The sequence below is a fragment of the Phyllobates terribilis genome, unplaced genomic scaffold (genome assembly GCF_046119375.1).
Source record: "Phyllobates terribilis strain yellow unplaced genomic scaffold, ASM4611937v1 Scaffold_13__5_contigs__length_258822181, whole genome shotgun sequence".
Taxonomy (NCBI): Eukaryota; Metazoa; Chordata; class Amphibia; order Anura; family Dendrobatidae; genus Phyllobates; species Phyllobates terribilis.
In genome coordinates this window covers 141185726-141213579 of record NW_027362773.1, presented here as the reverse complement: position 1 = coordinate 141213579, position 27854 = coordinate 141185726, and the positions used below count along the sequence as shown (strand labels likewise).

The window sequence follows — 27854 nt, the reverse complement described above, 5'->3', positions numbered from 1 at the left end:
TACAACAAAAATGATAGGGGCCTATAATGTAGCTTTAAATTACTCCAAGGGGCCATATCCAAGTCTTTCCTTTAGCTCAATAGTATTATGGACACTAATACAGAAATACAGAATACCTATGGAATACAGTGCCATAAGGACGCCATGTGTCTTGGTAAGTCTGTGTGTATATGGTTGAGTGTATATAGTTTTGCACAACTCTAAAGCCACAGTTTTAATACCATCAAGCTCAAAGGGAATCTGTCATGTAAAATAATCCCATTAATCTGCAGATATGGAGATAATCTGATGACATTATGTGTTGCCCACACTGAGAGCCCCGCTGCCTGGGGGAAATGAACTTTATTCCTCCCGGCAGCCTCTCTCTTTCAGTCAATAGGGTGGCGTCAGCACGTTTTCAGTCACCGCTCTGTGCATAGAGAGCATCTTCTGTAACTGCACAACTGCCACTGACTGACAGCCAGCTCAAATACTGAGCTCTAATGCTGAACTGGATGTCAGTCAATGCCCATGGTGTGGTTACAGCCCCTGATTTCTATACACTGAGTGATGACTGAAACCGAACCGGCGCTACCTCTGTGACTGAAAGAGCGAAGCAGCCGAGGGGAATAAAGTAACCAACATTTTATTTCTTATCTGATAAAACAAGAGTACACATGAAAATAGGCAAATTTGTAATATATTTTATTCGAGAAATTTGTTTCTTTCTCCTTCTGGACTGATCTTTCGCTCTGTAAAATTAGTATTAAGTGAATGCAGTTATTCCTGTTGCTGACATAGTAAACAGTTGCTGTTCATAAAAGTCTATGGAGAGGGGAGGAGCAAGACATTCTGCTGCAAGTTCTCCTGAAACACTTGAAAAGAAATGTATCTGTGGCACCCCAGGGTTCTGGTTACCACAGTAATAGCAATATTACGTCTGTGAGCAGGTGGGAGGTCTCCTGGTCAGGAATTCTAGCATGCCACACCTCCTGCCCAGTCCTGGGAGGGGAAGAACTTCCCCTATATAAACTGGGGCTGAGGTGGGGTTAGAAAAGAACACAGACAGAGACAGAGACACAGTCTGGTCTGGTGTGGAGCAGTTGCAGGGAAAGTGACAACAGGAGCTCTGGAGGAGCAGGAGTGAGTGCCAGAGGCTGGAAGCTAGATAGCTCGCCTTGGCTGAAGAGATCTCACCGGACACGGAGTCCGAGGCTGTGGGGACTGTTCCATACCCAGCAGCAGAAACCGACCGGCAGGGGATTTCAGGTCCTCTGGCCAAGAAACCCGAAGGCACGGTCACACGCAAGGGACCAGCACCGCCGTCCTGGAGCGGAGGCTACCAGAAGGCCCCGAGTCACCGGCCATACGGGTGAGCACCACACGGTACACTCAGGGACGTGGGCTACTTTTACCCGCTTCTAGCAAGGTAGCCAGGAAGAGTACAGTTAGTTGGGGAGGCCTACAACTCCGCCTGGCCAGGGGAGATCCTGTCTGCTCACGGACTGACCAGACCCCGACCGCTAGCCAGTACTCCCGGGAGGGTCTATCTTTGTCACCAGTAAAGACCCTGAACTACACCGCACCGTCTCTGAGTGGTTCCTGGTGCCTGCGTGCAATTCTACCATCCCCATCATCCACGTCTGCTGCCCTGAGGCCATACTCCTCCCGTTGGGGGTTATACTACCCACGCTGCACAACTGTACCACCGGCCTCAGCGGTCTGCCCTGCAGCGGCGGTTTCATAACCGCATTCAACGGGTGGCGTAGTCGAACAATATAACAACTTATACTAAAATCCGCCACTGAGTTTGACACCCTGGGCACGGACCGGGTCACCGCCACGAGGACTACCACCCCCAACAGATCCGGCTCCGGGTATTCCCCAAACATGGCCCAGGGGGCGCGTCAACTTTTGGCGTAGTCGGCAGGATTCCGTGCCCGCAACCACCGGGTACTGCGCGCCTGAAAAAGACTGATAAACTTACCTGTGGTGAAGATTCCCGCCATCCGTGGAGTTTTCCCGCCATCCGACGCCATCTTCTGCCTTCTTCCCGCCATCCATTGGACGCCATCTTGAGGACGCCGCGCGGGAAGAAGAGGGGCGTGGACTCCGAAAGCGCGCGAGAACTGAAGCCCCGCCTCACGTCCGGACGTTGCGTAAGGTCCTGGAAGGAGCCCAGCAGACGCCGACGTCACAGGAGCGCGACGGAAGGTCCTCAACCCTGACGATCCACTGCGGAGCCGCGGCCTACGGAAGAGGATCATCGCAAGGTAGGCCACGGTCCACTAGGGGGGAGGAGGATGTCGGATACGGAGGAGAGCTTCACTGCCACAGCCACCGCCAGCACCACCGCTGCTGCGGTCATGCCTTTCACCATGCCCTATATCCCGGGGGCAGCCTGGCTACCCCAGTACTCAGGGGAGTCACATACCCTAAATGACTACAGAGAAAGGCTGGATAGCCTCTTCCAGGTGTACCCCCTCACAGAAGAGCAAAAAGTGAGCATCCTGGTGGCTCAATTAACAGGGGCAGCCCAAAGGGAGGTAAAGTCCTGGCCACCTGGGAGGAAGAGGACTGTCAGAGAGATACTAGCCCGGCTGAAAGACACATTTGACACCCGCACCTCAGCCGAAATAAAGCTCCGATTTTACGGGTGCAAACAGCGGGCACATGAGAGTATAAGAGACTATGCTTTAAACCTACAAGAGGCCCTGAGAGCCATTAAGCAGGCAGACCCTGACAGCGTGGGAAATGAAGATAAGCTGTTGACTGAACAATTTATTGAGGGTCTACTGTGCAATGCCCACCGAACCCAGTTGCGGGCAATGGCCTTACAGGACCCTGACCTGGACTTTGCACAGTTCAAGGACAGAGCCATCCGGGTGCTCCGAGAACCGGCACCAGGTGGCGCTGTGACCCACAGGCGCCCTGCTATCACTTACCACCAGGAGACGGCGCCCTTGTCTGCAGGGCCTGTGGGAGCTGATGCGCAGGCTTTAAACAATGACCCGGCTACAGACCTGCACCATCAGGTCCAAGAGCTGACTAAGAGCGTTGCCGCGCTAACCCGAACTGTGCAGTCTTTACAGGTTTCTACTCCAGGGAAGATCCAGCTGGCATCCGGACCGGAGGATATCCCGTGGCGCCGACCAAGGAGGACCCCACCGGCCAGAGGAAGACCCAGCGACCGATACAACGAGGACGGACAACCCATCTGCCGCCGCTGCAATCAACCCGGACATATGGCAAGGTACTGTCCTTTAAAACCGGCACAACCTGGGGTAGAGGGCCAACCCCTAGGAATAAGATCACCAGGCCCATCGAACTGGCGTGACAAATACGTGGGAGGACGTCCAGTCTTGCCTGTGGTACTGGATGGCATTCCTATGAGTGCCCTACTTGACACCGGGTCACAGGTCACCACCATCCCGTACGTGCTCTTCAAGCAGTACTGGAATGACTCGGATATAACCCGCTACCCTGACGACGACTTGAGTATCATCGCCAGCAATGGTCAGCCCGTGCCACAGATCGGATTTAAAGAGATGACCATTAAAATCGGTAAAGTCGAACTGGCAGCACAGGGACTGATCATTGTGGACATTGACAAGCGCGAGAGTCACCCAAAGATAACTCTAGGAACTAATGTGATTGAAAATTGTCTTGCAGAGGTGATTCTCATTTTACAGCAGGTTGCCAAGAACGCCAGCTCCGGCCAGCAGCGAGTGCTCCAAAAAGAGATCCGGGCACTGATGCGACGGCAACAGGTGGAACTCTCCGGTGGTGAGATTGGTAGCGTGAGAATGTGTGACCCTTTCCCTATTGCCATGCCCCCGAAAAGTGAAATGATGATTTGGTGCCGGGCAGCTATTGGTCTGAGAGGTAGAGATTACCAGGCAATGGTAGAACCAGTCTACTCAGATAGTAGGCCCACCATTTTGACGGCACGGGGGGTGGTTGATGTACGCCATGGGAGGGTGCCCGTTCGCATAATAAATATCGGGAAGAGGGAAGTGTACCTGCCCCGGTATGCTACGCTAGCCAAATTGTATACCATCAACCAAAATTCTGTACAGTCCGTGGAACCCTTGCCTCCATCTCATCCAGAGGAAGGTAACGGCTCTAAGCAACAAATGGAGGACTGGTGTCAGCAACTGCATTTGGGTACTGACTCCACTCCTGCTCACCAAAAGCAGGGAGTCTACCGGGTGATCCAGGAATACGAGAGAGTGTTCAGTAAACACCCGCTGGACTTCGGGCGAGTAAAGGGAGTGGAACATAACATCCCCACGGGAGATCATCCTCCCATAAAGGAAAGGTATCGTCCCGTACCCCCTGCACACTACCAACACGCCAAGGGGATGCTTAGAGACATGAAAGAGGCTGGGGTAATTAGGGATAGCTGTAGCCCCTAGGCAGCTCCACTAGTCTTGGTTAAAAAGAAAGATAACACCATGAGAATGTATGTAGATTACCGGAAAATCAACCGTATCACACACAAAGATGCGTACCCCTTACCAAGGATAGAGGAGTCTTTGGCTGCTTTAAAATCTGCTAACTTCTTCTCCACTTTGGATCTCACTAGCGGGTACTGGCAGGTTCCTGTCGCAGAGGCGGACCGGGAGAAGACCGCATTCACTACCCCGATGGGACTTAGCGAGTTTACCTGCATGCCGTTCGGACTCTGCAACGCACCAGGAACCTTCCAACGATTGATGGAATGCTGTCTGGGACACCGGAACTTTGAGACGGTCCTGCTGTACCTGGACAATGTTATAGTTTATTCCAAAACCTACGAGGACCACCTGAAACACCTGGCGGAAGTGTTTGAAGCCCTGGCAAACTACGATCTGAAGGTGAAACCGTCGAAGTGTCACCTGCTAAAACCAAAAGTGCAGTACCTGGGACACGTGGTGAGTGCTGACGGAGTGGCTCCCGACCCTGATAAGATCACCGCGATTAAGGAATGGCCAAGACCCTCCAGCGTAAAGGAAGTGCGGCAGTTCCTCGGGTTGGTAGGCTACTACCGAAGATTCATTCCCGGTTTCACCAAAAAGGCAGCTCCTATGCAGGACCTCCTGATAGGCCAGTCCAGGAAGGCCAAGAACCAGAAGCCGCCCTTCAGATGGGAGAAGCTGGAAGAAGAGTCCTTCCGCCAGCTGAAGATGGCCCTCACGGGGGATGAAATCCTGGCGTACCCTGATTACAGCCAGCCCTTTATCCTCTACACCGACGCAAGTAACATCGGGCTAGGAGCCGTACTGTCCCAGATCCAGCAGGGGAGAGAAGGGGTAATTGCTTACGCCAGCCGAAAACTGCGACCCACCGAACGAAACCCTGAGAATTACAGCTCATTCAAGCTAGAGTTCCTGGCGGTAGTGTGGGCAGTCACCGAACGCTTTAAGCACTACCTCGCCTCTTCCCGGTTCACCGTGTACACGGATAACAACCCGTTGACACACCTGGACACTGCAAGGCTCGGTGCCCTGGAGCAGAGATGGATGGCCCGCCTGTCCAACTATAAGTTCACGATCAAATACCGGGCAGGACGCTCCAATACCAACGCGGATGCCTTGTCCAGAATGCCAAACCTACCGGACATAGGGGAAGATCCAGAGGAACTGGAAGAAGTTGAACTCCCCGCGTTTCACCGTCATGGGACTACCCAGTATTCCCACCATGTAAGGGGTAAGCAATCCGCTACGTTCAACCCCTTACCTCATTACAACTGGGCGGAAACGCAAGACAGTGACCCCGCCGTCCGACTAGTGAAGGAGATGCTGACTCAGCCAGATGCCCGCCTTGACCCAGACGCTCCGGAGGAGACCAAGCAACTGTGGACTGAGAAGAGTCGACTGTTCCTTTACAAGGGGAAGTTGTGCCGCAGAATGGTTAACTCCCGGACGCATGAACTGATCTGGCAAGAAGTGGTGCCAAGAAGAGACGCAGCTATGGTACTGGAGGCATACCACGACGGAGCTGGGCACTTCGGATGGAAGAAGCTGGAGTTCCTGCTGCGCGGGCGGTTCCACTGGGTAGGCATGAGAGGAACCATCGAGAGGTGGTGCAGAGACTGTGGCCCATGCAACCTAAGAAGGAAGGACCGTGCCAGCCAGAAGACTCCCCTGCAGTCCATCGTCACCAGGCAGCCGTTGGAACTGGTAGCCTTGGACCATGTGAAACTGACCCCCAGCAGAAGTGGCTACGTCTATGCGTTGACCATCGTGGATCACTATTCCCGGTTCTTGGTTGTAGTCCCCGTCAAGGACTTAACGGCTCAAACAGCAGCTAGAGCCTTCCAGCAGCACTTCTGCCGTCCACACGGATACCCAGAGCAGGTGCTGACGGACCAAGGACCTGCCTTTGAAGCGGAAGTCTTCCAGGAGTTCTGCACCCTGTATGGCTGCCGGAAGATAAGAACAACACCCTATCATCCGCAAACCAATGGACTCTGCGAGAAGATGAACCAGGTGGTGATAGACCTTCTGAAAACATTGCCCCTGGAAGAACGCAGTCTGTGGCCTGAGAAACTGCCTGATCTGGTGGACCTATACAACCACATCCCTGTAGGTTCTACCAACTGTACCCCGGCTTACCTAATGAGAGCAAGACCTGGTAAGCTGCCTGTTGATCTGGATATGGGAGTCCTGACACCCGAGGACACTTCACCAGAAGCAGACTGGGACACAGAGAGGCAGCAGCAGTACCGGAAAGTACAGGAGAGCGTTGAGCGAAGTCTCCGTCAAGCAAGAGAAAGACAGGAGAAGACTTATAACCAGCATGCTCCCGCTGTTCCCCTGGTACCTGGAGAGCAGGTCTTGAAGAGGAAAAGACGGCTCCACAAGTTGGACGACCAGTGGGAGAAGGACCCGTACACCGTACTGCCATCAAGCCATGAAAACCCGAAAGTCTGCACAATCAGTAAGGATGGAGGAGAAACCACAGCCATTGTCTCCCGAGATCACCTGAAGAAGTGTCCTGAGCAGCTACGAAACCCTGAAGAAGATCAAGAAAACCCTCGACCCGCAGAGGAAAGGGAAGAGATGGTCAGTACTGTACTCGGAGACTTCCCTCGGTCTTGGACACAAGTAAATGGCGCTGTTGTGGTACCCGTCCTCACCTTCCTCCAGCCAGCATCCCAAGTGCCTACGGAAAAACAGGTAGAGCTGGAAGAGCAGCCGGTCCAGGAGGCAGAAAACCCCACACAAGCAGACCAGGAGAATCGACCCTCTGCTTATAGTGAGCCTGCCGTGCCCCTAGTGAGCCAAAGAGTCCGTAGACAGCTGCCCAGCTTACCTTTAACAGCTCCTACACCCTGTAGTGCAGGACCAGTTAGTCAGCTCCGTAGGTCTACTAGGGCCACTAGAGGCCAGTTGCCCGTACGTTGGAGGATCTAAAGTGTTCAAACTGTTTTATTGGCATTTACCTGTTTATTGTTGCTTGTAAATAATTATGTTTTTCCAGTTAATTTATAGGTGTTGTATATATGTTTGGAGCGTAACCCAGGAACGGACTAAAGACTGTTAAAGACTCGGGGCAGGACAGACCCCTACCTGGTTACGGCTCCCTGTTCTTTGGTGAAATGGACACCCTTTTCGCTTCAAAAGTTGCACCCGGTTGCGGACACTCCGTGACCACCTTAACGTGTCTTTCCTTATTGTATTGTTCCTGTTTATACCCTGTTATGTTTTCAAAAATATGTTTAGTCCCGGAGTACTAAATTTTACTAGGGGGGAATGTGGCACCCCAGGGTTCTGGTTACCACAGTAATAGCAATATTACGTCTGTGAGCAGGTGGGAGGTCTCCTGGTCAGGAATTCTAGCATGCCACACCTCCTGCCCAGTCCTGGGAGGGGAAGAACTTCCCCTATATAAACTGGGGCTGAGGTGGGGTTAGAAAAGAACACAGACAGAGACAGAGACACAGTCTGGTCTGGTGTGGAGCAGTTGCAGGGAAAGTGACAACAGGAGCTCTGGAGGAGCAGGAGTGAGTGCCAGAGGCTGGAAGCTAGATAGCTCGCCTTGGCTGAAGAGATCTCACCGGACACGGAGTCCGAGGCTGTGGGGACTGTTCCATACCCAGCAGCAGAAACCGACCGGCAGGGGATTTCAGGTCCTCTGGCCAAGAAACCCGAAGGCACGGTCACACGCAAGGGACCAGCACCGCCGTCCTGGAGCGGAGGCTACCAGAAGGCCCCGAGTCACCGGCCATACGGGTGAGCACCACACGGTACACTCAGGGACGTGGGCTACTTTTACCCGCTTCTAGCAAGGTAGCCAGGAAGAGTACAGTTAGTTGGGGAGGCCTACAACTCCGCCTGGCCAGGGGAGATCCTGTCTGCTCACGGACTGACCAGACCCCGACCGCTAGCCAGTACTCCCGGGAGGGTCTATCTTTGTCACCAGTAAAGACCCTGAACTACACCGCACCGTCTCTGAGTGGTTCCTGGTGCCTGCGTGCAATTCTACCACCCCCATCATCCACGTCTGCTGCCCTGAGGCCATACCCCTCCCGTTGGGGGTTATACTACCCATGCTGCACAACTGTACCACCGGCCTCAGCGGTCTGCCCTGCAGCGGCGGTTTCATAACCGCATTCAACGGGTGGCGTAGTCGAACAATATAACAACTTATACTAAAATCCGCCACTGAGTTTGACACCCTGGGCACGGACCGGGTCACCGCCACGAGGACTACCACCCCCAACAGATCCGGCTCCGGGTATTCCCCAAACATGGCCCAGGGGGCGCGTCATATCGATAGCTGCATCTTCTATCAAGGAGTCGCTAAGCATTTGATTTTCTTAATGCTTCTCATTTTTTTCTTGTCCATTGTTTTAGTCCTAATATTTCCAGCGTATGACAGCCACAGATGCCTCTATCAGTAACGTAGTGTTAGATGCCCATGAACGTTGGCTTAGATGTCCCTGAGATTGTCTGGACGAGGTTCCTACAGAGTCTAACCGGAACACCCATCCTTCAACCAACCCCCTTCCTGAATTTAGTATATTCCCAGGAACAATATACAAGGCATATCATGAACAGTTATATAAGATTCCCTGGGTTACAGTCTTTCTCTTTCTCTCTGACACTTCTGCTCTTCCTGTTTGTCCAAGTTATTTCCTGGTTTTTGTCAAGCACAGTCAATAGTCAGGTCCGTTATAGAGACGCTATTACAGCATTTCCTTTTCTTGAAGATCTTTTCAATACAAGATAATTTGATGGCAGCAGTTATATATATTATTTTAATTGTTTAATTAATGTGACTTTTTTTTTACCCACTTACATCTACAGTTGACATATCACCTGAAATCAACTTCTCAAATACATATAATTATCATTTGAAAGAAAATTAACTTGAAATGTAATCTTAATGTTGAGTAGTCTGCCCCATATTTTAGCCCCATCTATTCCAGGGAAGACATAACTAGCGCTCTCTGTCAAAGAGGTTCTCACATATTCTTCTATAGGAATGAATAAGGAAACAGTATACATGTACATGTATATTGTGAAATCTGTATCGGTGCCTGCCCTCCCTGACTTTGCTTCTGTCGCCAGGTGGCGCGGCACGTTTGTAGAAGGCGAGAACTCTCTAGTTTTGTGTCCCCTGGAACTTATAGTTCTGTCCGTGCAGGAAGATCAGGAGTTAACGTTTGTCAGTTTTTTCTTCCTTCTGATTTACCTGGACGAGGCTGCAAGCTATTTAAGCTCCTAAATGTCTGCTGTCTACTGCCAGTTATAATTTGACTTGCTCCTGTGTCCTGCTTTGCTTCCCAGTTGACATTCCTGATTTTTAATCTTAGTTTGTTTTTTGACTAGTCTCTTGATTACTGGACCATTCTTCTTGCTAGCACATTCCACCAAACAGAAGTTAACTCTGTGGCCCCAGCATAGGGTTCCATGTTAAGTCCGGATCCCTGTACAGGGGTTAAATGGTGAAGGTTAGCACGGTGACTCAGTGGTTAGCACTGCAGCCTTGCAGCACTAGGGTCCTGGGTTCAAATCCCACCAAGGACAACATCCGCAAGGAGTTTGTATGTTCTCCCTGTGTTTGCGTGGGTTTTCTCCAGTTTCCTCCCACACTCCAAAGACATACTGATAGGGAATGTAGATTGTGAGCCCCAATGGGGACAGTGATGATGATGTCTGGAAATTGTCTGAATTGTAAAGCGCTGCAGAATATGTTGGCACTATATCAATAAAAATATTATTATTATTAAGGTCAGGCAACCCCTGGGATTTGGAAAGTGGAGTAGCTAGCATCAAGCCTGTTTGTGCTAGCCATTTTTAGAGCTGCCAGGTGACCACGAACATATACATACCGTAAATAAGGCATATATTATATATGTGTACACACATATGTATGCTACCCTTCATGCCATCAAAACAAATCTGACCCATTGAGGTATGACCTCTGAAGCTGTGGTTTCAAGCAAAAAGATGTTAGCAGCAGAAGGGGTTTCCATTTTTAGTAAAGTGGACCTTAAATGCTGTGAAGTACCTCCAACAACAAACGGAATGGGTTCTCACCCTCCTAGAGTCCAGATTCAGCTCACTTCTACTGCTCAGGTCTAGGTGTTTTGGCTGCAGCGGTCACATCACGTCACCAGTGTGCATCACCGCTGTAGCAGATCACTAAGCTCAATAGTCATTCTGAGACATGAGCGGCTGCAAGGAGCCAGCACTGGGCCAGAGGAGAGTGAAAACCTGCTCTGTTTGTTATTTTAGGTATTTTACAGTGATTGGGGTCAACTTTCCTTGAGGTTGAAAACCCTCTTAAATCCTGTAAGTGATCTGCGGCCTCATGGATCTTGCACATCCCAAAAATTCTCAACTGGATTGAGATCTGGAAAACTAAGAAGTTAAATCAGCACCCCGAACTCCTTGTCATGTTCCATAACCCTTCCCTCAGGAGGCAACACAATCGCACCCTGTGATAAAGTCAGGTTCCTATGATAACCAGGGCCCTCCTGAAGGCTTCCATTGCTGCAATGCAATGTTGATACTCCTTTGAAACCCATCATGTCATGCATACTGCAGTACTACACTATTGAAGTATATAGAACAGACTACAGGTTCAAGTCCCCTAGGGGGAACTAAAAAAAAAAAGTGTAAAATACAAAAAATAGTTTTCAAATTATAAATAAATAAAATAAAAATAGATTCATAACTGCAGCTCGGCATGCGAAAGAATAAGTCCTCATATAGGTCCATCAATACAAAAATAAAAAAAGTTATGATTCTTGAAAAATGGTGAGTAATATAAAACAATTTTTCCCATTTTTTTTAAACCACTAAAAATAGTAAAAAAAACCCCACCCTTTTACAACCTATGACATATCTATACATTATAGGTCGCCTCCCCCTCTTTGATGGTGGCTCCGGTGCTGAGCCCACATCGTTTCAGGCACATGACAGCTGACCTGATCAGCTGTCATGTGTCCCTAACAGCTGCGGGTGGGATCGCGATCCACCCGTGGCTGTTAACATGTTAAATGCCGCTGTCAAACTCTGAAATGGCCATGCCGGAAGCGCCTCATAAGACCCACCCAAAAACCATATGTGTATCATTAGCTCCGCCCATCAGCGCAACCTGTCACATAATCGCAGGGCACCGATGGGTTGGCATGGGTATGCAGGACACCCCTGTGGTTATCAAAGCCGATATGCTATGAGTGCCGCCCAGTGGCTGGCATTCATAGCAGATGATCATTTCTGCTACAGGGCTGAAGCCCTGCTGTGTGTAGCACAAGCGATCTGAAGATCGCAGCTTCAAGTCTCCTATGGAGACTATTGGAGCGAGTAAAAAAATAAAAAATATTTAAAAAATATAAAAGTTCAAATCACCCTCCTTTTTTCCCCATTCAAAATAAAACAATAAAAAAATCAAAAATACACATATTTGGTATTGCCGCATTCAGAAGCGCCCGATCTATCAAAATGTAAAAAGAATTAGAAAAAGATGTAACGAGAAAAAAATCAAAACGCCTGAATTACGTTCATGTAATAACAAGCGATTAAAACATTGTATCTGCACCAATGGTATCAAGAAAAACATCAGCTCTGCACGCAAAAAAATAAGCCCTCACCCAGCCCCAGATTCCAAAAAATGGAGACGTTACAGGTCTCGGAAAATGGCGCCTTTTTTTTTCTTTTTTACAAACTTTGGATTTTTTTTTCACCACTTAAATAAAAAAGAACGTATACCTGTTTGGTATCTACAAACTCGTAATGACCTGAAGAATCATAATGGCAGGTCATTTTTAGCATTTAGTGAACATGGTAAAAAAAAAAAAAAAACAATTGTGGAATTGCACTTTTTTGCAATTTCACTGCACTTGGAATTTTTTTTCCCATTTTCCATTACATTATATGGCAAAATCAATGGTGTGGTTCAAAAGTACAACTTGTGCCGCAAAAAACAAGCCCTCACATGGCCATATTGGCGGAAAAAAATAAAAAAGTTATCACTCTAAGAAGAAGGGGAGCAAAAAAGGAAAACGCAAAAATGTAAAATCCCAAGGTGGTGAAGGAGTTAAAAGTTTAGCATCATTGTAATCATGCTATCCTGGAGAATCGTGCTATCAAGTGATTTTTACTGCACAATGACCACCATGAAAAATTAAGCCAAAAAACAGTGACATAATTGGGGTTTTTGTTTCACCATTTGCCTCGCTTGGAATTTTTTTCTCCAGTTTTTTCAGTACATTACATGGTAAAATGAATTATGTCATTCCAAGGCATGACAAACCCTCAAATTATTATATTGATGGAGAATAAAAAGTCACTGCACTTGAAGGAGGGGTAAAAAGAAACTAAATTTCGAAAATTGGTTGCCTCCTTATGGGGTTAAACAATCCTGAAAAATTTTGGTGAGTATATGGATATATTCCTATATTTTTAGACTCTAGTGAATTATTTTCCCGGGGTTTTAAAGTACTGCATCCTGGGCTTTGTAAACTATCATGGCTACCTCCTATGTGACTCTTTGACCTACTGTGGCTTGTAATGAGAGATATGATCCTGCCTTTGCTTAAAAAACAAACTAACTTTACGGCTTCCTTCCCAAGGAAGAGGAACTGAGTCAGTAAAAAAATATCTCTGCCCAAGATGACCTTGTACAAGATGTTAGTTTTCCCTCTAAAACTGCTGCTACCGCCTTCAGAAACAACTTTTCATAGTGAAACACTCAGGTCTCAATCATCAAGACTGGCGTTTTGATAACAAGTAATCACCATTCATTCTCTATGGGGCTTTCGGAAAAAGCCAGTGCAGCCCCATAGGCAATAAATGGAGCAGCCGTGCATTCCATAACGGGGATAAAAGTGCCCCGTTCTGCCGATCAGTGTGGGTCCCAGCAGTCAGATCCTCATCGTTCCTATGAACCGGCGATAACCCTCTTAATTAATGAACAGTGCACTGGAAAAGGATATGCCCAATTCATTAACAGGCATTTTTTGAGCTGCTGTGCACCACCACAAGAAATGTACTCCAATCAGAGATTGGAGTACATTTCTGTTGTAATCTATCCCACATTTCTGAAGATAATTATGATGAATATAGCTGCCATGCTAGTCCATGCCCCCTCCCTAAGAAGGTCACTCATTTTTCAAAAAAATGTTGAACCTGACTGAGATTGGCATAAAAATGCCAAAACTTTTGTGCCGTTTTCGAGATGTGTAAAGATTTCAACCAGTTTTCCCATGGTATCCAATGGAAATACAATACAATACAAGGAATAAAAAAAAACAAAAAATAAATACTTGGGGCATACTTTCGTTTGGTGCACCCAGGACATGTTTCTCTGTATCTCTGCTCATTATCTTAGCTTTTTTGAGTCTTTTTCGGCACTGTAATGGGCAAGAACAGAAATTGAGGCTTCCAATGTTGACCACTCTCTAGATGCCACCACTAATCTGGATACTTTTGTGGAAGAGTTGGTGGATTGGAACTGGCCTAGGTTGATGAAGAAGCCTACCTCCCACCATTGCAATCTCTCCAGATGTCAGTGGTAAATTCTACCCCAAGTACCTTCTTCGGGAAAACTACAAACATCTGAACTCCAACTGGGCCTCAGGGCATGTCAGGACCAGGAGATAACAATATTGTAGAACTTTGCTTCTCTAATGGCATCACCAGTCATGCTCCAGATCACAGCAGGTTGTCTTAAATCCAGGCTGCTCATCTCAAGCACATGATCTTAATATGGAGAGGGAATCCATTGGCTACACTCTCTGTCTGAAGTCTCTAGAGGTGAGGTGGGATTACCTCTCATTCACACCTACTTACATAACTGCTACTCAATCCCTTCTTATCAGAATTTACTTTTTCGGCCAGGCAGCTGAAGATCTGCTTTTTTCCAGAAATTAATGACTCAATGTGCCTTCTAAGGGTGATTTGGAATCACTGGTACAAGGTTGGAGACCTCATGGACATCTGAGATAACCTCCCTTCATTCTATAGTTACGGACACAAGGTAAAATCATCTCCATGAGCAAGAAAAACTGGAAATACAATAAGCACAATAGTGTTTTACTTGAGAAAGAACAGGGAGACAAAAGGCAGTTATGCTCACCTGGGGGAGTTGTGAAGTCACAAACCCCTGTATAAGTAAAAAAAAAAGGTTGCTGCAGATCCACAATGATCATTGTGGTTTGTCCTGATGAAGAAGTGTGTCACTTCGAAACGCGTCAACCAATAAACCGCATTTCCACGTTTCCCATCTCCTGCTTATCTCTGGACCACTGGCAGTGCAGATTTTAACCCACTCATCTCCAGCCTCACTAAAATCATCTCCATGGAAGAGGTCCCAACCAAGGATATTGATTCTCTCCTAAAGGCCGTCCACTTAGATAATATAGATAATTTCATTACCTTACTTTAAGGCAAGGAGTAGGAGGACTCTAATTTATAATAAACCATTTTTTCACTAAACTATGAACTCAGTATATGGACATCCGCCAAAAGGAGATGCAAAGATGTATAGGCAGGTAAATAAGAATATATTTAGCATTCACTCGACAAGCTGATAATTGACTACGGCACTGAGTGCTGTGTAAGTCTGCTGAGAATATTCATGCCATTGCAGACAACATTACTTAGCACTGTTGTCAGAAAGATTAATGTGTAAAATGTTTTTAACAGCTCCGTGGTGTTGGCCGTGTGTTTTTCAATCACAATTATCTCATCACAAGTCTTGGCTCTTCTTTATTTTAAGGGCAGAATTAGAGTATGGATTAATAGTTGAGTGAAAAAAAGACATTTTTCACCCAACCTAGACATGTACCCTTCTGTATTGGTGATAAAAAGGTTTCAAAAATGTTTTAATAAATTTTAGTACAGGTTCTAGCTGATTTAAGTTTTGTTTCTTAATGCTACTCATTAGAGTTGGCGCGAATCGCCTCGCAACGACTTGCAATGGTCTGTGACTGCTGCACGGGACAAGGAGAACTGCTCATTAATATGTAGGGAAGGAGAAAAAATGGTGTCAGTTCACCTTCCAAGGAGGAAAACTGAGTGTGAATACCACTTGTATTCACATAAGAACCCTAGTAGACCTTGTTTGGTCGGGGTGTGGGGCAGGGAGTGTAGGAACCGACCAAGCTGGTATCCAGGTCAAAAATGGAAGAAGGGTCCATGAGGACTTGGCTCCAACACCAATGAGAACATTTTATAATACAACCCCTATTCATAACTGTGAGTAAGGGATGTTGACCTGAAACTCATAAGTTATGGATCCTTAATCTTTTTTAGCTTTTTTTGCTTCATCTTACCATGTTTTTAAATACACAGTAATTATGTTTTAACATTTTCTTATTGATGCTGGAGCCCATGGACCCTTCTTCCAGAACCACCCATTACCGGCTGACGCTTGCAGCTCTCCTTTTGATTAGCCGGTATGGTATGACATGAAGCACATATGACGTCAAGTCAGACTGGTTAATTAAAAGAAGAGCCACAGCTGTCAGTAGGTACGAGGTGATATTACCTTCCCCGTGCCGTGGCCATGAACCATTGTCGAAGCCAATGGAATAAGACATGTCAATAAATTTTCACCAACTAACCTCATCATAGTGTTCACTTTGGTCATCATACATGAAACGTATATAATAACCATACCTTGAATAGCACTCAGAAGAACTTGAGTTATCACTTCTATGGGTCCTAGTTAATATTAATTAATTACATACAGTATTTCTTTTTTAGCTGGCAGGAGGAGTGATCCTTGGTGTTGCTCTATGGCTACGACATGAACCTACAACCTCCAATCTATTGATCCAGCAAATCGGGGACAAGCAAGTTCCAGCAACCTTCTACATCGGTGAGTGCGCTGCTCTGACTTGTCACTTTCTGCACTGAATTTATTTTATAGCTTAGTTCTTACATTTCATTGACAAGTCAAAACCTTATTAAACGACTTGGCCTACATTTATTAAGGCTGCCATATCTCAATCCAGACTTAGCACAATTTTCATCTCTTCTTCTTCCAAAAAAATAGCCTAATTGTGTCCCCATTAAGGTCATACCACATTTTCTTTTAACTTTTCAAAGAGAAATGTTCATATTTTAAAGCAAATTTGTTGCACATTATTTACAATTTTTTAAGGCAGTTTATGTCCAATAATAGCATCAACCAAGGCTGAAAAACTACATGTAGTGAGTGCTAATTGTTATGACTGCTTAAAAGATGCGAACAAATGATTGTTTTGTCACTTATCTTTTCATCGCAGGTCCATTTACATTGAGTATTGATTGACAATAAACATTTATACAATGCAGAAATAATAGTATTCAATTCTCACTCCGATCTGTTATCTGACAACCTCTAAATTAATCTGTAGAGGGAATTTGTCAGCAAGATTTCATCCCCCAAACTATTCGCACATGTAGCACTTTCAAAGACAAGTCCAGCAATACCTTTTATATGGCAGGTCTGTTCCTCTGTTACTGAAAAATGAGTGATTAAATTGATATGCAAATGAGGCTGAAGAGCTATTAGTAGATCTAAAGCCTCTGTCACTCCAGCTCTATTCACCGCACTGTGCCACCTCGTCCTGCTTGACTGATGACTCCTTTGCTTGGTGTCACACAGCTTAGAGGCTGTCAGTGAAGAAGGAGGAGGCTGTGCTGGGTTTGGATTAGAGCTGGAGTGACAGAGGCTTCAGATCTACTGTAGACGTTCAGCCTCATTTGCATATCAATTCAAATATTGATTTCTTAGTAAAGGAGGAACGGACTAGCCATGTTAATGTACTGCTGAACTTGTCTTTCAAAGAGCTACATGCACAAATAAATAGTTTGGAGTATGAAATGCTGCTGACAGATTGCCTACCCCTTCACCACCTTCGCTTTTTCCATTTTCACTTTTTCATTTTTTGCTCCCCTTCTTCCCAGAGCCATAACTTTTTTATTTTCCCTTCAATATGGCCGTGTAAGGGCTTGTTTTTTGTTGGACAAGTTGTTCTTTTGAATAACCCCATTGGTTTTACTATATAGTGTACAGGAAAAAAATTCCAAATGCGGTGAAATTGCAAAAAAAAAGCAATTTTTTTTTTTTTTACCATATTCACTAAATGCTAAAGCTGACCTGCCATTAGGATTCTTCAGGTCATTACAAGTTCGTAGATACTGTAAGGCAGCGCTCGTCATCATACTGGGGGTAACTCGCTTCGCTGCGTCAATCAATGCACACGTGCAATGTCTTTACGTTTTTCACACAGTGTTGCAGTTTATTATGGCACTTCATAAACCGCTGTTCACACACAGTTCATCTTAGTCCGCCACCGGCAGGTTTACACACAAACAATTTATGAGCCAAGTGGCACACCGGCCCACTTGCTCCAGGGTACAGCTTACGGCAAGGTAATAAAGTAGCAATGTTCATATCACAATGTCCATATAGCACCGGGTATTACCTTTGCCGGGTATAGCTGTCTCAGTCCGTTACTCTGCCACCACTGTGGCTCTGCGGCTTCCCAGGTAGGGGTCTCCAGCCGTCGTTCCGTCTAAGGCTACTGGTATGTCTCCACTCACATCCAGCCTGCGCCTTTCAGGACTCTTCCACAAGCCGGCTTTCCCTCAAAGGCCACTGACATCCATGCATCGGATCCAGGCTTGGCCTTTCAGGCTGCCAGGCTTCACTCTCGGCCTCACTAGGCCTCTCACAAACAGTATCACGGTATCCCACACACATGGGGAACAGGCCTCACGCCTCACACCGAACACACCTGTCTCAAATTAAACAGGGTTTATATATGCTGTGCACAGACAGCCACATACTGACAGGACCTTGCTGATGTCACAGCCATGTGATCAGTCAGCTGTGTGTATAGGTCCTGTGTGCTGTCCCAGTCACGTGTACAGAGCTTTACTGTGCATACAGGACCTGTGTGATGTCACAGTCATGTGACCAGTCAGTTAAAGGGGAAGATACATGGTCCAGTAAACACATCCTGGACCATTTACAGTAATGCTAGCAAGCTGCTGCATTACAATACCAAACATGTATAGTTTTTTTTCTATTTATGGAGTGAAAAAAAAATCCAAAGTTTGTAAAAAAAAATAAAAATAAAAGTTGCCTTTTGCCAAGACCCATAGTGTCTCCATTTTTCGGGATCTGGGGCTGGGTGACGACTTATTTTTTGCGCGCCAAGCTGACATTTTTATTGCTACAATTTTGGGATAGATACGATGTTCTGATCGCCCGTAATTGCCTTTTATTGCAATGTTGCGGTGGCCGAAAAAACGTAATTCCGGCTTTTTGATTTTTTTACTCATCCTTGTGACTTATTGGTCTAATGCCAAAGATCAAAGAGTAATATAATGTTTCAGTATTGAACTCCTAGAAAATATTGATATCCATACTGAAATTGCCCATATCTCCTCTACTATAACCTTATTTTATAATATCGTTCCAGGGATCTATATAATTATTGCAGTTGGTGCCGTCATGATGTTTGTGGGTTTCTTAGGATGCTATGGGGCTATTCAAGAATCCCAGTGTCTTCTAGGAACGGTAAGAAACGCGCTAGGTCCAAGTTGCATGCGCCTAAGTATGAACCTGCATTGATGTAAAGCAAAAGATCATAGATAGTAAGAAAAGTGAGTGAGATGGGACTTTTACTCATGTAAAGTGGTTGTCTACTTTGGACAGTTTGCTTTTAGTTTGAAGGGTGTCTCAATGATAAGTTTATCGCGACTAACTGAAGAGGGAACCGGCCACCAAATATACTGTCCCGAAGTAGCGTGATGCATGTTAGTAATATATTTCTAAAGATTTCCCTCCTTCAAATCGACCTTACAGCATAAAGGCAAAAATAAAATTATAAAGCGGTTCATGCTGCCTACAAAGAGTCAAGGGGGCGGTCCCAGTTTCATCTGGAGTCATGTTGTCCTGGCATAAAAAAAGCAACTGCTGCAACATCCTGATAATGAACAGTGGCCAGATGAAGCTGCTTACTGCTATGTCACACCAGGAGTGCAAGACTCCAGAGGAGACGGGACCGCCCCCTTGACTCTTAACATATCATTACTTTATAACATTTTTTAATGCTCTGAGGCCATTACTATTATGTATAACACTATAGCAGTGGTTTTATGGTAAATTTGATGACATCCTGAATTTAAAGGGAGTGTCTACTTGGACAACTCAAATAAATGTACCTTTCATGAATTATATACTCCCAGTGACGATTTGTTGGACTCCCAGCAATCAGCTGTAATATCTGGAGGAACTAAGCAGCAAGTCATCAATACTCCAGGAGGAGACCTGGAGTATTTCATGGCTTATGTTATAAAGAAAGAGCTGTCCATGTAATTGTCAGACCAACTAAGTCCTTCAGGGTGATAGACGCTGTTTTAAGAAGTCTTTATTTTGGTTAGCGACATGACATACCAAAGGTCCCATCAGTCATTTTATTAATATGTGATAATTTATCATAACCTATGACCATGGACACAGAAAAGAAATAGTTGTGTAGAGTCACCGGAGTTGGCCATGAGTTTTCTGACCTCAGCTTCTTTTCCTTCTCACCTTCCACCTACATAATAATCCCATGAGTTAATCTAAATATCCCTAAGAGGATATCTCTATGACAAGTGGACCTGTCACTTTGAATTAACACGTTCTTCTTAGTAATCATGTCTCCAGCAGTCCAGGTTCCATTCTATTCTATGGGGGGAAATGTATTTTTGCTGACGCTTTGAGTTTTTATACTATGTTTTGCTTCTTTTGCTTTATCGTTGAGCTCCAGTTCCTCCTCTTTATTGTCTCTGCAGTTCTTCGCCTGTTTAGTAATCCTGTTTGCATGTGAAGTAGCTGCCGGCATTTGGGGATTTGTGAACAGAGAACAGGTAAGAGGGATATTTTATTCTTATTTTGTATAAAGACCTACAAGGAGATTCACAATACGGTTCAATTCAGAATCCAGCCCCTGTGCTGAGCTTATCAGGACCGCAGCAATATTGACAGATTCATTCTGGATTTCATAGAATCATAGAATGTTAGAGTTGGAAGGGACCTCCAGGGTCATCTGGTCCACCTCCTGCTCAATGCAGGATTCACTAAATCATCTCAGACAGATGTCTGTCCAGCCTCTTTATAGAATCATAGAATTTTATAGTTGGAAGGGACCTCCAGGGTCATCTGGTCCAACCACCTGCTCAATGCAGGATTCACTAAACCATCTCAGACAGATGTCTGTCCAGCCTCTTTATAGAATCATAGAATTTTATAGTTGGAAGGGACCTCCAGGGTCATCTGGTGCAACTCCTTGCTCAATGCAGGATTCACTAAACCATCTCAGACAGATGTCTGTCCAGCCTCTTTATAGAATCATAGATTTTTATAGTTGGAAGGGACCTCCAGGGTCATCTGGTGCAACTCCTTGCTCAATGCAGGATTCACTAAACCATCTCAGACAGATGTCTGTCCAGCCTCTTTATAGAATCATAGATTTTTATAGTTGGAAGGGACCTCCAGGGTCATCTGGTCCAACTCCCTGCTCAATGCAGGATTCACTAAACCATCTCAGACAGATATCTGTCCAGCCTCTGTTTGTCTTTCTTGTGCCTGACATCCATTGATTAACAACCATTAGTGGGAGAACTGCACAGTTTCTTGTCCCCTGCAGCTAAGCGGAGGGAACCAAACAAGGTTGTGCCCCATGTCTCCAAGGATATCTTTGCAGCCACAGCGTCTACCTTTATAGGACTTGCTCCCTACCATCTTGGCAAAGAAACCCCAAGACAGTGTAGCAGCATACTGAAAAACACATAGTCCAGCATCCAGGGAGCTATTCATAAAGACATCCAACTTTATTCAATCAATATTAAAATCCACATGTAGCCGTGTATTTTATCTGTTTGGACTGCAATAGTCATGAGTAGAGATGCGCGGACCTGTGGAAGTTTGGCTTGTGGTACTTGACGTGAACTTTATTCTTAAGTTCAGCTTGGGTACCCAAACTTGAACCCGAACCCCATTGAAAACAATCGGGACCCGGACTTCTGATCCAGAAAATTCTCTCTCTCTCTCTCTCTCTGGACTTCCCCGAGACTCTGAACATTGCAACGGACTTTCGGGAGAAGTCCGTGTTCGTCATTTAGCACCGGACCTTAATTGTCTGGTACGTACCCCTAACTGTTAAATTCGGGTTCTATCATCTCTAGTCATCAGTAAGGACTGATGCATCCCAAAATATGTTGGCTAGACCGTACACATGGGCTGCATGTGGATTTTGATATAGTTTGAATTAAGCTGGATGCTTTTATGAAGAGCTCCCTTGATGCACTGACGATATTTGTTTTGTCTTGTATGTACCAAGTGTAAATTTAGTCTTCTTGTGGAGGCAACATGGGTATTGCCAACAACTATTGATGTCAAATCCTACTTCTTAAACATTGTCCAAAGTGGCTATACACATTGCTTGAAAATCCATCAGAGGACCATAGGGAGAATCGGAACTAGTCCTACATGGCCCCCAGCCGGCTTCTCCCAGCACAGCTCCAGGTGATAGACGGGTAGCTCCTTTTTTACAAACATTGAAGATACCTGTCAATCAACTGGCAATGAGAAGCCAGCTGGGGGCCACCAAGGACTTGTCATAAATCTCCCGGCTTTTCAAACTATGCTTTCTCTGCAATGCCGCAGCATTTCCAAGTATAACATACCTGTCTGCAATTGTGCAGTCAGGCGCTGATTTATACTGCCTGTGATTTGGGCTGCATGAGTCTAGTGACAGGTTCCCTTTAATGCAGGTTATTTCTTGTATCATTAAATTCTACCGTATTTTGTACATTGATCATCTCAATATAGCTGCAGACTTCTTACTATTTTGGGATATTATGATGTGGATACAAAATAAAACCTTCTGTCTTCTCAGGTCTCAAAAGAGATAAAACAGTTTTATGATGAAGCTTATGAACAAGCAAGAAGCACCAAGAAGGAGGAATATGAGAAGGCCAGACCTGTTATCAAAGTTTTCCATGAGTCGGTAAGAAAAAGATACTTATTTACTTCCAAAATATGAGAGATGAAAGGTGCCTCCAATGCCATTGCTATCTATATGTCTCATCAAAGATTTACCAATGAGAGGAGAACGAGACGTAAGGTTGTGTTATTCCACTTGTCTTTTATGGATAGACCAAAAAGCTCAATAAGATGTGCTAGCTATTCTCTAGGACATCTGTAGGTCGTCTGCTTCCAGTGAAAAAATAATCATGTCTCTTTCATTCATACTGCCCAAACCATGGGCAGCATGAATCGGAGCCTGGTTGCAACATTTCAGCCAGATAGATCGTTCTCCGAAACTCTGATGTTTGAAGATCCGGCAGGAAATATCAGGCCAGGCCGCCCCCATGCCTGGACAGCTTTTCCCTGCATCGTTCTAGATGATTGACAGGTCTCTCCCTGTGTTCACACCTGGAAGAGGAGGAGTAGAACGTTTCAGGGAAAACTAAACCTGGCAGCAACCATGTCGCCAAGCTCCGATTTATTCTGGCTGTGGTCTGGACAGCATAAATCAAGTGATAGGTTCCCTTTTAAATGACTTTATGAAATAAAAAAAAAGGACACATACATAAAAAAATGAAGCAGGTCTCATTGGACAGGCTTCATTTTCGCTCACCAATTTTATATATTATATTATGGACCTACAAGAATTTAAGGCCTGATGCTATTTTACTGGTAGATTACATCACTTATTAAATAACTTCATTTTTTAGGCTTTGCTGTTATTATTTTTATTTACTGCTTGTATGTTATGTTCCCTCCTTTATAGCTGCAGTGCTGTAAACTTGACATAAGAAACCTAGGTGACAGCCTTTGTCCATCTGGAATATTCACTGAGGTCAGTAGGCGTAGTAACTGGATGACGACCATGCTGGTGGTCACAGTGAGGTATTTCGAGTACTTCATTTACTAATATTTTAACATTTCTTTGACTCTTTTTAGGATTGCCATAAAAAAATTGACGAGTTGTTCCAATCTAAACTACACTTGGTCGGTATTGCGGCTGCAGTGGTGGCTGTCATTATGGTGAGATCCTGAACTTTCTTCTGAACTGTACTCGAAATTCAGTATTCTTCAAAAATCTGTTGTCCTAACTTTTAGAAGGCCTCAAATCACATCTGCTTAAACTGACTCTCCACCTAAATGTATTAATTTTACATCCTTATTAATTCCACAGCCCTTTATACACATCATCATCACTGTCCCCCATTGGGACTCAATATAAATTCCCTATCAGTATGTCTTTGGAGTGGGGGAGGAAACTGGAGAACCCGGAGGAAACCCACACAAACACGGGGAGAACATACAAACTCCTTGCAGATGTTGTCCTATATTCTTACAGAATCATTACCATTACCATTAATAATAAAATTATCTATACAACTGTATTTATGATTTGTATAATATGAATTCCAGAAACAGTTGTGTGCATAAGGCAAACGACAGAAATATTCCTGGTTGAATTTCAGCCAACCCTATAAAACCCTGTACATCCATTTGTCCAGCACATCCCCCGTTTGTTATGCCCCAGATCCATATACATATATATATGTATATATATATATTTTTTTAACCAACTGAATTCAAGGGTAGACAGATTGCGTTGTTTGCTGTAGGTAGATGTAATGGTGTAGTCTGACCCCAATATACCTCACAGAGGTTCAAGAAATTGATATACGGGTAGTTGTTTGGCAAGATTCTCAAGCGAAAGAACTGGTGGTCAAAAGTCATTTTCTATGTCTATAAGTCGGGAAAAGCAGGGATATCCTATTTTTTAGATAAAAATTGCAAATTTGTAAAATTGAATGAAACAGAACTTTCACAGTTCTATAGAAAAAAAGAATAAATGTCAGAGCTTTTCCTACATGTTTCAAACTGAATTTCTGTTCTTACTCAGTCAAAGGTCTGAGATTTGGTTCGAAACATGTTGGAAAATCTCTCACAGCTATTATATTTTCTATAGTATTGGGAATGTTCTGTTTTATTCAATTCTACAAATACAATTTTTGCATTTTTTTTTCTAAAAAAAAAATGTCTGGATATCCCTCCCTTTCCCTGTTGCTACCACTGATCAGGAGTGGGTTTTCATCCGAGCTGAGTATTCGCTGGCTACGTCAACGTGGGGAGATGGATCACACTTTTTTATTCCATAACTACAAATTACCAGCTTTCTTGTCTGGGGATCCTCCCAAACAACTCCTGGTGCCCGAAACACTGCAAGTATAACTTTATTAATGATGGGTTGCACTCTGGGCGTCATTTCAGAGGTGCTTATTGGGAAAAATAATCCACAGCACTCTCCAGATGTCTCCAGATAAAGTTTTATTGTAAGACACAATAGACACAGCAACAATGTCTGGGACCTTTTCACACTCACAAATGAAGCCGAAGGTAATGGTGCATTTAGCATCCTGTTTTAAAGACTTGTATTGTAAATGTTCACAGGAAGGGGTGGGGACCCAGGAAAGAATTGTAAAGCGTCACTTGTATCTGATTAAATTAATACATTTCATTTAGAAAAAATATTACTGCTAAAGAGTAAAGATTGCTGCCATATCTATCCACAGACTGCATATATATGCTGACTCTCACCCTGATGAGAGCAATGATTCCAGAGAATATTTAAAGGGAATCAGGTTCTTGCTATGTAATCTGAGATCAACATGTTGTAGGGGTAGAGATCCTTATTCCAGTGATATGTTTCTTGCTGTTTCAATACAATCAGTGTTTTATCAGCAGTAGATTACCACTACAGGACTAGGTGTCTCGTGCCTCCTGGTCCAACCACACCCCCAGCACTGATTAGTAGCTTTCTGTCAATATACAGTGTACACAGAAAGCTGCCAATCAGTGGTGTGGGCGGGGTTATACAGAGCTCAGCATTCAGAGAACTGCTAGATCTACAGCAGAGAAAACTGTGATTGTATCAGAACTGCTGCACCCAGTAAACTAAATGACACATCACTGGAATCAGGATCCCTACATCATGCTGCTGTCAGATTACATAGCAAAAATCTGCTGACAGATACCCTTTAATGCAAGGACAATATGATGGATAAGTTTCTAGCTTGGGTCCCCTTTAGGGGCTTTACCTCTGCTATGAGCTAAGGGTAAAATTATAGGTATGTTGATAGCCCTAGATAGCCCCGACGATAGCCTTATTTACCTTTTTGAGATATAAATCCCATAAGGATTTTAAACCTATAATGACAATATCATTTGAATGTATATCTAATAAAAGTACAGTTTACATTTTCTTTAAAATCAGGTACCCTCCCTTTCCCAGTGAACATATACAACAGGGCCAGTCAGGGTCCACCTCTGGTAGCCATAGGTAGTGATCGATTTGCACTGTGATAAAAACATGTTCAGCAGGATAGAAAAATGAGACAGTCTCTGTAGGTCTTGTGTGTTCACAAAAGACATTCTGGAAACTTGTCAAATGGAGACAAACGAAAACTTTTAACTATTATTGAAGCCCCTTAAAAAAAACCCTTATGGATCTGTTAATAAATCCTTGGGGAAAGGAATTGTTAAAGGGGTTGTACCAAGTTTGGAAGTTATTTCCTTATTCATAGGACATCGCTGGGGGTCTAACCTCTAGGACCTCCACCGATCCTGAGAACGTGAATGGAGTAATGGTCGGTCATCTAGACCTCCACTCCATTTATTCTTAATGGGAGTGCCGAACACCTGCTGAACCCTAAACTCGGCAATCTCTGGTGGTTCCATATAAAATTCATGGAACAGCAGTGCACATGATCAACCATTGCTCCATTTACACAAAGCTCTTCAGGGCACTGGTTCTCGGGGTCAGTGGAGGTCCCAGCGGTCACACCACCAGCGATCAGGAAGTTGTCCCCTATCCTTAAGATATGGGGCAACATCCAAACTTGGTACAACTCATGTAATGTTTGAGAAGGATAGTAAAATCTGGTATTCCTCCTGGAAATGTATAAGTAAATTGTCAACTGGGTGTCATCACCATTCTCCTTAATAAAGGGGCTGTCCCTACACACTGTGACCAATCAGTGCCACTGATAGTGTTAAAGTGCATCACAACCGACAAGGCGAATGTTAACAAAGAGTGGTGAATTTATTCATACATTTTCAGGAGGGATATTAGAGGATTCTAAGAAAACATAATAGAGTATTATCGTTGTATGGGGAATCCAAGCATTTCCTAAAACAGATATGTCAGGAGAGCTGTCAAATCCTCTTATAATTTTGTAATTATACAATTTTTAATTTAGAAATGTTGTTCTATTGTTTCCCCCTTAGATCATCGAGATGATATTCAGTATGGTCCTGTGCTGCGGCATTCGGATCTATTCCGTGTACTGAGAGCCGCGGTTCTTCTCACGTGTAAATAACACCCACCTCTTTTATTCTCCTTCTTCCCTCCCTGAGTGTGTCTTTTTATTAACACTTGTTCACCGCTCTTGTGGAGCTTGTGCAGATGTTCAACCCAGATGAGAAGCAGACGTTTCCTATGTGACAGCCCATGAGGATCTCTTCCCTCTATAATGCCCCTCCCCTGAGCAACAAGGCGCTAAGGAGCTGGGATCCTGCAGAATGTAATCCCTTCGATTTTAGGACCCCTGACTCCTAGCTTTAGAGTAAATCAATGTCGCTTTGTCACTGCCACAAAAATCGGACCTTTTGGAGTTGACATTCCTTCTGAATGAATGATGATTACGCATCAGTACACCTCTTCGAGGCATGCCAGTGCCTTACTGCATCATCTCTCTGCCCGCTCCTGTGTAAAACATATTGTGTTAGTAGTGTCGGGGGAAGGACCAATCCTAACAATACCCTTTCCTGCACGATCCCTCCACACAATCTGTCATCTGATGGAAAAGTGAATATATATAATTATATATAAACATGTATAAAGATTCTCATTAAAAACATTTATTGGGGGCTTTTCCTCCCAACGCCACATGACTGGTCTCTTTTTTCATATTCGGAATGAATGTGCATAAAATGTTTAAGTGTCCTTGCATTGACCATTAATTGATAGCTTGCTGCATACTCTGTGCATAGGCAGAAAGCTGCCAATCAGTGGTAGGGGAGCAAGAATAGCTGGAAATCATGAACACTGAGTTGAAGAAAGGACTACAGAGATGGAGGTGTTATGGTGAGTATGCTGTGTTGCGAAGAAAGACGCCACCAATCCAATTATCAACTGATGGCTCCGTGACCATCTGAAAAAGATTGAACCTCTATTGTACTTGTTTTGTTCTGACCCAAAGTCAATATTCCGTCAACAGGTAAATAAGTGTCTTGAATCACCTGGTAACACCAAAAATCCTATTACACCCTGTAGTATTATCCTATTTTGATATATCTGCCTAGTCGTA

General features: G+C 44.7%; 1 protein-coding gene across 2 annotated transcripts in view; it reads left to right on the top strand.

The window, feature by feature from the left end:
• The window catches only part of CD81 (CD81 molecule), a 58756-nt gene extending 31321 nt beyond the window's left edge, over nucleotides 1–27435 (top strand). For both annotated transcript variants that reach the window (XM_073658740.1, XM_073658741.1), the window contains exons 2-8: nucleotides 16188–16302; nucleotides 18899–18996; nucleotides 20259–20333; nucleotides 22364–22474; nucleotides 23261–23329; nucleotides 23434–23517; nucleotides 26773–27435. In XM_073658740.1, coding sequence (XP_073514841.1) covers nucleotides 16188–16302; nucleotides 18899–18996; nucleotides 20259–20333; nucleotides 22364–22474; nucleotides 23261–23329; nucleotides 23434–23517; nucleotides 26773–26835 — 615 coding nt within the window. In that variant the 3' untranslated portion in view covers nucleotides 26836–27435. The remainder of the gene's footprint in view (nucleotides 1–16187; nucleotides 16303–18898; nucleotides 18997–20258; nucleotides 20334–22363; nucleotides 22475–23260; nucleotides 23330–23433; nucleotides 23518–26772) is intronic.
• Nucleotides 27436–27854: the final 419 nt, after the last annotated feature.